At 41.1% G+C, this 12,500-nt stretch overlaps 1 protein-coding gene and 1 long non-coding RNA gene across 2 annotated transcripts in view; one reads left to right on the forward strand and one right to left on the reverse strand.

Annotated features, from left to right (window-relative positions):
* LOC139380485 (transmembrane protein 50B-like) overlaps positions 1-3,637 on the reverse strand; it is a 13,851-nt gene extending 10,214 nt beyond the window's left edge. The window contains exons 1-2 of the mRNA XM_071123184.1: positions 3,548-3,637; positions 2,584-2,871 (exon numbers count right to left, since the gene is read on the reverse strand). Coding sequence (XP_070979285.1) covers positions 2,584-2,682 — 99 coding nt within the window. The 5' untranslated portion in view covers positions 2,683-2,871; positions 3,548-3,637. The remainder of the gene's footprint in view (positions 1-2,583; positions 2,872-3,547) is intronic.
* A 2,874-nt stretch (positions 3,638-6,511) lies between these two features.
* The window catches only part of LOC139380755 (uncharacterized), a 7,068-nt gene continuing 1,079 nt past the window's right edge, over positions 6,512-12,500 (forward strand). The window contains exons 1-2 of the long non-coding RNA XR_011628466.1: positions 6,512-6,662; positions 12,280-12,369. This is a non-coding gene — a long non-coding RNA (uncharacterized lncRNA). The remainder of the gene's footprint in view (positions 6,663-12,279; positions 12,370-12,500) is intronic.

Here is a 12,500-nt window from a genome sequence, read left to right on the forward strand (position 1 = left end):
ATACTTGGGAGTCAAAAATATATAATATTGTCAAAAATGAATATTGTGATATGTAACTGTATCCATTTTATTCTCCATCACTAATATTTAGCCTCCAATGGAGGTGAAAGCAGCAAATGAAATTGAGCCCAAACTGAGAAAAAGTTATTTGAGAAAAAAAAGAAAGTTATACTGAGAAATGATTTGCAACTGCCTAAAGGTGTTTTCGAATGAGTAGCTCATCTCTGGCACTCTATGAGGTGAATTGTCCACCGCCAACCGAATGACAAAAAGCAGGAGAAAGAACAATGCTGCATTATCCATGCAGGAGGCCATTTCCTACACACTTCTGATAATTGAGATGAAAACAAGCACCAAGAGAACGCTAGCTGTGTGACGACCCTCTCTCTCTCCAATCAATGTAACTCTGTTTTGATTGCTCTGTGACATAATCGTCACATCTTCTTTCACTGGCCAGATTTCATCTCATAAGCATTGCCTGGACGTGCTAGTTTATTTCTGTACTAGGGCGATTCCCTGTAAAAGATACCTGAGCATGCATCGATCTCTCTTCCACCGCCTGAAGCAGACATTGCCCTCGGCATGCCACTGTCACATGTGAAACCTGCAGTATCACAGCATCTCAGAGTGGAGAAGCTCAGCCTGGTGCGTCAGCATCTGGATGAAATCCGGGAATTGCAGTATGCTATCAGGTGCGTTGAGGAGGACAACCAGTACCTCAGGATGGAAGTGCGCAGAGTACGAGAGGAACTGTCCACCACTGTCAATATAAGACATCACCAGGAACCTGCAGAAGGAGCTACAAGATCTAAGGCAGGAATTGGTCAGCCACCACCACCAACTCCTTAATTCCAGTATAAATCAAGGACCCAGTAAACTGTTGAACAAGGACCCATCAACAAACCAAACCATCCAACCAATCCAACTCAGCTGACCCCCTCCACCCCAGTCTCACGGCCCGTGATTGCTCCTACTCCTGCCATCCTCCACATAGAAGAAGAGAAGAAGCCTGACATTGTTTTGATGATGGATTCCAATGGAAAATTAAAAGAGAAAAAAAGAGTGGTGGCAAAGTTGCGGTGCCCCACATCTGAGAGAGCCATGGAGCTCCTGAACGTGGCCCAGCTTGGTTCACCGAGCCTTATCATTGTACATACTGGAACCAATGACCTGCATGCTCAACAGGAGATGGTGGTTACATCACTTGGGAGGGTGTTGGAGCAGGCCTCTACCACCTTCCCTGATGTGATGATTGTAATATCCACCCTGCTCCGGAGGAGAGATGTTCAACCTGCCACCATCTAGAGGATAAATGCCAGCTTCTCCTAGCACTGTGCTAAATGACCAAATGTCAAATTGGCCCAACTTCCCACCCGTAGTTTGGACTGCCTGTATGATAATGTACATTTGCTCAAAGAGGCTGTCCCCACCTTCGCCAGGATGTTGCTCTGGGTGGCCAGTCCACCTCACCCCACAGGAGCAGCAGACCAGCCACCAACTCCCGAGACAAATCAGACGCACGTTTAGACCTGCATCCAGTGGCACCTCACAGAGACTGGAGAACAGCCAGCAACACTGCCCACCACACCACCTTTTACCACTTATCTCCCAGGAACTGCATGCAGATACACTGAGCTATGCTCAAGCTGTACGCAGTCAGAGGCCCCACACAGAGTTTGGAGCATCGCCGGCCACACTGCCCTCCACACCACCCTCTTCAATTCCCCTTACAAACTCCTTCCCATGTTACCAGACCAGGCCTGCCTAAGCACAGCACAACCAGACCCGCCTCAGCACAGCACAACTAGACCTAGCCCCATCACAGCACAGCTCTACCAGGCCCACCTCAACTCAGCTATACAGTACTCAGCACCAACCACTACCCTAGGGTCTGGCAAAACACTGTTGAGGGTAGTGCACCACATGCTGCAGTACACACCATGTACTCTTCAGATCATCAACACTCATATGCTGAGAGTTTGGAGCTCCATCAGCCACACTGCCCTCCGCATCACCCTCCTCAAATCCCCCACAATCTCCTCCCAGGCTAGGTTTGGTTACCCTCCCTGATCCCATCCCCAGGACAGGCCTGGGACCATAGAAATAAAAATGAATAGAATGGGCTTGGAAGCTCCTAACCCTAGCAACTGACTGCTAAACTCGTGTGTACACTTGCAATGGCATCCTGGTATTGTGATGCAATAATTTCCATGGTATTTAGACATTTTCTATTAATTGATGACAGATTGCCACAATAATGTGGGGATGTTCATTCAAATAATGCTAACTGATGTGGCTCACGCAAAGTACTTTTTGTAACGTCAGTATGTCCATTTTATGTAACATCAATAATGCTTCTTATTTGCTTTATTTCTCCAACATGTCAATATTAGCAAGAGGCACTATAGGCAGACAAAAGTTCCATTTATATTTTGTTTGTTCATTCTGTGAGACATTTAAGTTGTGATTTTGCATGCACATTTAACGTCCATAATCGCTGGAATCTCCCACTATCGAGTTTTGTTGTTGTATTGCCAGGACATGTGTAGTCACACACACATACCTTCATGCCACAGCACTCACCAGGACTCCGGCGACGATGGATGCAAGGGTATTTCTCCTCTCCCCCCAGTCAATGCACTCACACTCCGGCATGCGGAAGTTGTCCAGGAACCCTGCCATCTTCAGCCCTTCTGACCCCTGTGGTCAAACCTTACTGTTGTCTCAGTCAATCTCTAATGTTCCTTAGATAGGTAGGTAGCACTCAGACTGTTGACACTGACACAGATGAACGTTAAGCAGTGATCTGCTGTGCTGCTTCTGTACACTTGACCCTCTGGGATTGGTTTGTCAATCAATCGAGTTTGTTGCCTACAAAAACAAGGAGGTAGGATTATTGATTCTGTATCAAACTCCAATATTCACATCAAGCCCCTAACGTTACACTTGATCGAGGTAGGTCTAGAAACTTTCTTGGCCAGCTTCAATATGGTAATCATATTGCACTCTAGGTGGAACTTTCAACACAATGTTTACCTATCCAATCCGTTTTATCCATTGGGGTACATAGCTAGCCATTTAGCAAATACTATTGGCTGTGGGAAGAGCATAGGCAATGTGACAACAATAAGTGCCAGCAAAAGTTAGGTAGTTAGCTAGCTAGTTAGCTGTTTACAGCAACAGACTAACGTTAGTTAATATAGATAACGTTATTTAGCTAGCTAGTTAAACCTACAAATGTCAAGATAGCCATGAGTAGCACGTAAATCTTACATTGCGAACTCAACTGCAAAACAGTGAAATATTGTATTATTTTAATTAACAGAATAAATAAAAGCTAACAAGGTTCGTTTCGTCTATCTATCTAACGTTATCTAACTGTTAACGTTAGCTAACTTATCAGATAACGTTAGTTATTATTATTTTGCACTGATGCAGTGCCCTGCTCTGGTCCACCTATCCAACAAACAGGCGCTTTCTGGCAAAAAGTGCGTATACATGTCTTGAATGTAACCATATTACTCGTAGAAAATATAATTTTGCTCACCTCAATGGCAATGTTTTCAGTTTCATTTAGCTAGCTGTGCTACAACGACGAGGATGAAGCGACGTTGTATCAGGAAGCGTGCTAACCAATCAAAGTAAGGCAATCACAGCAAAGTGACCAATCAATTTTCGCTTATAGAAAAGTGAACGTAAAGTGTCATTTGTAGTGCAGGAATGTGGGGTGAAAGTCAGGAAACGTATTACAGATCATCTAGCTGTACATACAGCAGAGCTGATGGCCATACTGTTGGCCTTGCAGTGGGTAGAGGAAGTCAAGCCAGACAGAGTAGTTATTTGCTCTGATTCATGTGCAGTGCTAAGGGGTCTCCAGTCCTTTATATCACGTAGCAGACAAGACCTGCTTCATGAGGTGCTACAAACAGGAGTAAACAAATGGGTATACAGATAATATTTACCTGGGTCCCAGCTCATTTGGGAGTGGAGGGGAACGAAGCAGTTGATGTACTGGCTAAACAAGCACTAAGTAGTGGGGATGTTGATGTGGTAGTTTAAATGAGCAAGGCAAAAAGCATGATATGGAGAGTGATGGAGGAGAAATGGCAGGAGCAGTGGAATAGAGATACTAAGGGCAGGTATTTATTTCAAGTACAGAGGAAAGTTGGGGAGGGGAGAAAGGCAGGAAGGGACAGAAGACAGGAGGCTATATTTACAAGATTAAGTGTGGGACACAGCCAGTTGAATAAGACCTTACATAGGAAAGCATCCAACAGGAAAATGTGAGTATTGCCAAGAAACAGAGACAGTGGAGCATGGGGCGGCAGGTAGCCTAGTGGTTAGAGCATTGGACTAGTAATCGAAAGGCTGCAAGATTGAATCCCTGAGCTGACAAGGTAAAAACCTGTTGTTCTGAACAAGGCAGTTAACCCACTGTTCCTAGGCTGTCTTTGAAACTAAGAATTTGTTCTTAACTGACTTGCCTAGTTAAATAAAGGGGAAAAAATGTTATTGATACAGTGTGGTCATTATTGTAAGGAAAGAGAGAGGATGGGATCTACTATGAGGGAGAAGGTGATACAGGAAATTAGTTTAAAGAGTATATTTCATAGAACGTCTTTAGATATAGTCCCAAATATTATATTTGTTTAAGAGTAACGGGGCTGGCAGGATTTAGTTTCTCCCTTTTTCTGGCCCACACTCCAGTACAGCAGGTGGCAGAAATGCACCATAACGTTGGATGCCAAGCGCCGATAAACCCCACCGAAGAAGAAGAAGTCTTTTTCACGCCACTTCGATACAAAGTTATTTTTGTAGTAGGTTAGGAGAGGATTTTAGCTAACCATCACTATTTCCATCATCTTAATATCAGTATTGTAACCTAGTTAGTTCTCAGTTCCCAACCTCTTTCGGTTACTGTTCCACAAACTGAATGTTGCTCTGTCCGGAGTAGCCCTGAAGTACCCCCTTGTGCATTTTACCAGTAAACCTATGATCTCATGAGTTATCAAGTACCCTTGGTTGGGAACCACTATCCTAAACTGCTCCGAAAAAGTCACTTTGGTATCGAAGTGGCGTGAAAATAGTGTTTTCCCTTTGCTTTCAAATTGAGACTCAAACAGCTTTGTCTTTGTTGTATAAAGATGTGTTCTAGTCATGCTACCACCAGTTCTGGCTTCTTTTATTACATTTTTTATATCCAGGTTGTCTAGGATATATTATGTCTTGCAAGAGGAACCTGGTTCAACTTCAAGATAGAGTCAACAAAGCTACATGTATTACAAATAAATGGAAACATCCATTACATGTATTGCACATGTATTAATGGGATAGGTGTCCCACTAGCGGGACAACTTCTGGTGAAACTGGAGGGTGCGCAATTCAAATAAATAATCATAAAAATTATGGATATTAAACATTTAGGTACATATAAGTGTTGGCTGAAAGCTTCAATTCTTGTTAATCTATCTGCACTGTCTGATTTACAGTAGCTATTACAGCGAAAACATGCCATGCGATTGTTTGAGGACGGTGCCCCACATCACAATATTTTTCCACCGGCACAGGTTTCATACATTCACAAATAACGATTAAATATTCACGTACTTTTTGAAAATCTTCCTCTGATTTGTCATCCAAAAGGTCCCAGCTATAACATGCAGTGTCATTTTGTTTATCGATTTGAGTAATCCACTCGTTCAACATGCAGAGAAAGGAATCCGAAAATCTACCCCTAAACTTTGTTTCAACAAGTCAAAATATGTTTTGATTTACTCCTCAGATACCCTAAAATGTAATCAAACTATAATATTTCTTACGGAAAGAAGTATGTTCAATAGGAAACCGATTTTAGCAGGTGCGCCCTGTCTTCATGGCGCGTGCAAACAGCACAAATTTCCAAGACTGTCCCTGTTCTAAAACTGACCTTTCTTGTTTGTTTTTGAAGTTACAAGCCTGAAACCTTGAACATAGACTGCTGACACCCTGTGGAAGCCATAGGAATTGCATCCAGGGAGCTAATTTTCAATATGACCTTTTACTTGCCTTTCTAAGAGGATGGTCTCTCAAAAAAACATTATTTGGATTTCCTCCTACCATATATATTGTGTTATTTTCTCCTAAATTATTTGAACATTTCTACAGACTTCAGAGTGTTTTCTTTCAAATGGTACCAATTATATGCATATCCTGGCTTCAGGGTCTGAGCAACAGGTAGTTTACTTTGGGCACGTCATTCAGGCGGAAATGGAGAAAAAAGGGGCCTAGCCCTAAGTTAAATAGTAAACAAATCGTAATAATGTGTAAATGTCAAGTGTGCTGTCCTAGTGGCACACATCAATAACATTCATCAGTACAGATACAAAATGCTTCAGAGGCAATCATAACAGGTGAAATCGTATGATTAACCTGGACTTTGACTGTCCTTCCCTCTCTTCAAGTCATGCCTGTGCAGTGCACACCACACTCCTCCCAATGAGTCATGACATTAGGGGGTTGGTCAGGGGAGGGGTTAACATTTGTTTTGACATTAGAGAAGCCACAGCAGTTGACAGTGCTGGAGAGACTAAAAAACGGCTTTTTGTATTTCATCAGACAATTTAGCTAACTACGTTGTGTATCTGTGACATCTCTGTGTGAAATGGTGTGACTGATCATCAACTGTGAGTCTCTTTTCAAATATCTGCTACTAAATTCACGTTGTATTAGATATACCAGACACTTATATTTACCCAATATAAGGCTCTGAGATAGCTGGGCTATGTCAGTGATAGCAACATGAAAATGCATAATGACTAGATAAGTTCTCCTTGAGGCTTGGCAGTGTTTTCCTGCCTTGGTTTTACAGTCAGCATTACAGCAGTGCCTTCCCTTCCCTGTCTGATACACATTCCCTCTGCAACTACCCACTTGTATAAACACTTCAAAACAAGTGTACAGTAAATAGGTCTTGTGAATTGCAACTTGGGTGGAGTTGTCGTAAAGGCCATGAGGCTTATGTGGAAAGAACAGAAGAGATGGGAAGAGGATTCAGATTGAGACAAAGAGACAGGGTCTATTTGAGTTTGCGACACACTCTTTTCACACCACTTTGATACAGCTAACCCTAACCCTTTCCTAACCTTAATCTAATTGTCCTTACCTGTTACGTTAATGATCCCAACCTGCTGTGTAAGTTCTCCTAACTTGCTACGGAAAAGTAACTTCAGGTCGTAGCTGTATCAAAGTGGCGTGAAAATAGTGTTTCTCATTAGAGTTTGCAACTGAAGCATGAGTCAGCATATTTCTAAAATAAATAATACCGAAGGCCATATGCCTTCAGTATTCCCCATTCAAACCTGTATATTTTGTCATTATGAAGTACTTTTAAACCCATGAAATATGTCAGTTCAATTAGTCCTTCGCTCTTCAGCAAAGTAGGAGGGGTGCTCACTGCTCAACGACAATGACAAGAATCAAATAATTGGGCTTATACACAGGAAAAACTTGGTATGGTTCTATGGTACTATAATACATGGTGTTGGAGCACTCAATGAAATATGTGGATACACTTTATTTGAATTCTCTGTCAGGGTTACATAATGTGATCATAACACTGACATAGCCGTTGGAATATCTAAAGTCAGTTGAGAGAAGCTACATGACTGTTAACCAGTATATGTAGGCCCACACACTACCTGTTGAATTCCACTTCACATATACATGGTGTTCATTCAGGCACACTTTTCAAGGAGAGAAGTCAATAGGGGTGGAATTCTATTTTACACTATAAAAAAGGCTGGATTAAAAACAACCCAATATGGGTTCTTTTGTAACCCAGCGCTGGGTAAATATTGGGCAGAACACACACTGGGTTGTTTTTGACCTAGCCAGTTGGGTTGCTTGAATCACCCAACATGTTGGGTTGTTTGCATTACCCAAAAATGTGTTAGTTTAACCTTCAGTTGAATACTTTCATGCTGGGTTGACTTAGCAGCTGTGTCTTTTTTAATGTAACTGTCAGGTTATTATCCGGAGGTGTGGCTTGTTAGGGGCGTGGCTTTCTTATAGAGCTTATTGGCCACCCGTGAGAGTACATTTAATTCCTGTTCATCATGTTAAGTTTACTGCAAATTAAAAATGTCCTTACTTTCTTTCGCATTTTATACATTCTTCTAGAATATTAAGACTATTTATTACATATTATAATAAGGTGGTATCTATCCCAACAATGGGACATGCATAGGCTTTTATGCAACATACATTTCTGTAAGCATCAATGAAGCTGAAAAAATGTCAATGTTCAACCTTAACATGTAATAAATATACAACAGAACAGATGAACATGAATGACATTTACTCTCACGGGTGGCTAAAAATAAATATCTGAAAGCCACGCCCCTACTAAACTACATCTCTAGTCTTCTGTTCCCCTGGGTCATATCTCAATAAATCGCAGCACCAATAACCCAGTATTAACAACCCAACCTTGTTATTTTTAAAGAAAACAACCCAACTAAGTGAACGAACTCCTGCAACCCAGCAGTTGAGTGAATCAAACAACCTACCTCTGGCTCAGAAATGCTGTCATGAACAATCAAGGGGCTTTCATTGAGCCTTATTATTGAATTATTCAATAAAAGTATTCAACTATTCAGAGTGAGCTTCAATGATGATAGCTAGGTCAATTCCATCTAAACAACCGTGGACATACTGTTTCGGTAACGTCTGCCATTCATATAGTCCTGATTAGATTCTATATCGTTCATCTCCTCAGGGACTTTTCACCCAAGGATTTTGGTCAGGACTAGCTATTGAACAAGTAGGCTACATCTGGCTTCCTGAATCCTTGAGTCTGTACACAGAGTTATCATTCATAACTCTCTGGTTATTAACACTAACAGTAGGGGGTATTTTACCTCACTGTGCCTGGGGCTGTTATTGCATGAAATACCGCAGCCTGCAGCATATATCCAATATATGTAGTTATAATTGAAGAGTTTATTTACGATTCACTATATCCACCATTTTTTCACAATTGTGTTTTATCATCAGAAATGATTGCTTATGGGTACCTTTATGTTTGTGTAAAATATGAATGCTCTCAGATGTTTAATTCACAGATTATAGAAACATGTGTTTTTTATGCAAAATGATATGCACTGTTTAGCTGGAATGGAATGTTCATATCCTGTATATTTGGCTGTGATGTGGATGTCTCACTTAGGTTAGCATAAGATGAATGTACTTACTATAAGTCACTCTGGATAAGAGCATCTGCTAAATTACTAAAATGGTCAATGTAAATGTTATACATAAAGATCTCATGTTACTTCCTGTATTGAATTGTAAAAAATATATATAAAACATTTGATGTCACAAATGTATCTTTATAAATATAAATAATGTAGTTAGTTTTTACATTTGACTGTGTAAAACCTAGCAGGACTTAATTTTTTTTACGGGGTAGATCAGCTTTAATATTGCTGACAGATTGTAGCTTTCATCAATGCATTTGTCTGCATCATTACCAATTCCCCATATATATATATTTATACCCAGTACCAGTCATAAGTTTGGCCACACCTACTCATTCAAGGGTTTTTCTTTATTTGTAATATTGTCTAATAGTGAAGACATCAAAACTATGAAATAACACATATGAAATAATGTAGCAACCAAAAAAGTGTTAAACAAATCAAAATATATTTAATATTTGAGATTCTTCAAAGTTGCCACCCTTTGCCTTGATGACAGCTTTACATACTCTTGGCATTCTCTCAACCAGCTTCACCTGGAATGCTTTTCCAACAGTCTTGAAGGAGTTCCTATATATCCTGAGAACTTGGCAGCTTTTCCTTCACTCTACGGTCTAACTCACCCCAAATCATCTAAATTATTTTGAGTTCAGGTGATTGTGGAGGCCAGGTCATCTGATGCAGCACTCCATCGCTCTCCTTCTTGGTCAAATAGCCCTTACACAGCCTGGAGGTGTGTTGGGTCATTGTCCTGTTGAAAAACAAATAATAGTCTCACTCAGCAAATACCAGGTGGGATGAGATGTTGCTGCAGAATGCTGTGGTAGCCATGCTGGTTAAGTGTGGTATGATTTCTAAATAAATCACTGACAGTGTCAGCAGCAAAACACCCCCACACCATCACACCTCCTCCTCCATGATTCATGGTAGGAACCACAAATGCGGAGATCATCCGTCCACCTACTCTGCATCTCACAAAGATAAAGAGTAGGTGTTCAAACTTTTGACTGGCACTGTATATGGTACTGCATATTTCCTTTATTATTTTCCACTAACCCAACCACCCCTCCCCTAATTGGAGTAAACTAATGAAAAACAAAACTTGGGCTTCTACTTCAGCTTATACAGTTGAAGTCGAATATTTACATACACCTTAGCCAAATGCATCCAGTTTTTCACAATTCCTGGCATTTAATCAGAGTAAAAATTCCCCGTCTTAGGTCAGTTAGGATCACCACACTATTCTAAGAATGTGAAATATCAGAATAATAGTAGAGAGAATTATTTATTTCAGCTTGTATTTCTTTCATCAAATTTCCAGTGGGTCAGAAGTTTACATACACTCAATTAGCATTTGGTAGAATTGCATTTAAATTGTTGAACTTTGGTCAAACGTTTCGGGTAGCCTTCCACAAGCTTCCCACAATAAGTTGGGTGAATTTTTGCCCATTCCTCCTGACAGAGCTGGTGTAACTGAGTCAGGTTTGTAGGCCTCCTTGCTCGCACACACCTTTTCAGTTCTGCCCACAAATTTTCTATACGATTGAGGTCAGGGCTTTGTGATGGCCACTCCAATACCTTGACTTTGTTGTCCTTAAGCCATTTTGACACAACTTTGGAAGCATTCTTGGAGTCATTGTCCATTTGGAAGACTCATTTGCGACCAAGCATTAACTTCCTGACTGATGTCTAGAGATGTTGCTTCAATATATTCACATAATTTTCCTCGTCATGATGCCATCTATTTTGTGAAGTGCACCAGTCCCTCCTGCAGCAAAGCACCCCCCAACATGATGCTGCCACCCCCATGCTTCACGGTTGGAATGGTGTTCTTCGGCTTGCAAGACTCCCCCATTTTTCTCCAAACATAACGATGGTCATTATGGCCAAACAGTTCTATTCTTGTTTCATCAGACCAGAGGACATTTCTCCAAAAAGTATGATCTTTGTCCCCATGTGCAGTTGCAAACTGTAATCTGGCTTTTTTTATGGCTGTTTTGGAGCTGTGGCTTCTTCCTTGCTGAGCGGCCTTTCAGGTTATGTCAATATAGGACTTGTTTTACTGTGGATATAGATACTTTGTACCTGTTTCCTCCAGCATCTTCGCAAGGGTCTTTGCTGTTGTTCTGGGATTGATTTGCACTTTTCGCACCAAAGTACGTTTATCTCTAGGAGACAGAACGCCTCTCCTACCTGAGCGGTATGACGGCTGCGTGGTCCCATGGTGTTTATACTTGCGTACTATTGTTTGTACAGATGAACGTGGTACCTTCAGGCGTTTGGAAAAGGCTCCCAAGGATGAACCAGCCTTGTGGAGGTCTACAATTTTTGGCTGATTTCTTTTGATTATCCCATGATATCAAGCAAAGAGGCACTGAGTTTGAAGGTAGGCCTTGAAATACATCCACAGTTACACCTCCAATTGACTGAAATTATGTCAATTAGCCTATCAGAACCTTCTAAAGCCATGACATCATTTTCTGGAATTTTCCAAGCTGTTTAAAGGCACAGTCAATTTAGTGTATGTAAACTTCTAACCCACTGGAATTGTGATACAGTGAGTTATAAGTGAAATAATCTGTCTGTAAACAATTGTTGGAAAAATTACTTGTGTCATGCACAAAGTAGATGTCCTAACTGACTTGCCAAAACTATAGTTTGTTAAGAAGAAATTTGTGGAGTGGTTGAAAAACGACTTTTAATGACTCCAACCTAAGTGTATGTAAACTTCCAATTTCAACTGTACATACTGTATATATTTTAAACAAATACATGTGTGTCATGCCATGATTAGATAGTGAAAAAACACACCGATCTCTTTCATAATTCCTTTAAGCAATAAAAGCTCATTTGGATATATAGCGTTTTGGAATAAAACTCTTAAATTGCTCCCATCACTCCTATTACTGTATGTGTGTTTCATTCTATCTATCTCTCTTCTATTCTATGACAGACTATCCAAAATCACACATACTGACCACTTGTATGGATGTTACTCCTCCCATAGGAACAGTTAATTAACTGAAAATGATTCTTCCTTCAGCCTGCAGTTACGTGTTGCGGCGCATCCGGGCTGCAGTGAGAAGGGGAGAGCAGCCAGAGAAGCCCACCGCAGAATGTAGCCAAGCCAAGGGTGAGTGGGCTCACCTGGGGCAAGAGGAGGCCTGGAGGTCCTTGGGCTCTGGGGGTCAGGGGGATGCTGCTCAGACAACAAATAGTTTGATTTAGGCCCCATATCAGCTGATTGATATTGCCTGAAAGATG

This window comes from Oncorhynchus clarkii, chromosome 22 (assembly GCF_045791955.1).
Source record: "Oncorhynchus clarkii lewisi isolate Uvic-CL-2024 chromosome 22, UVic_Ocla_1.0, whole genome shotgun sequence".
In the NCBI taxonomy this organism is placed as follows: Eukaryota; Metazoa; Chordata; class Actinopteri; order Salmoniformes; family Salmonidae; genus Oncorhynchus; species Oncorhynchus clarkii.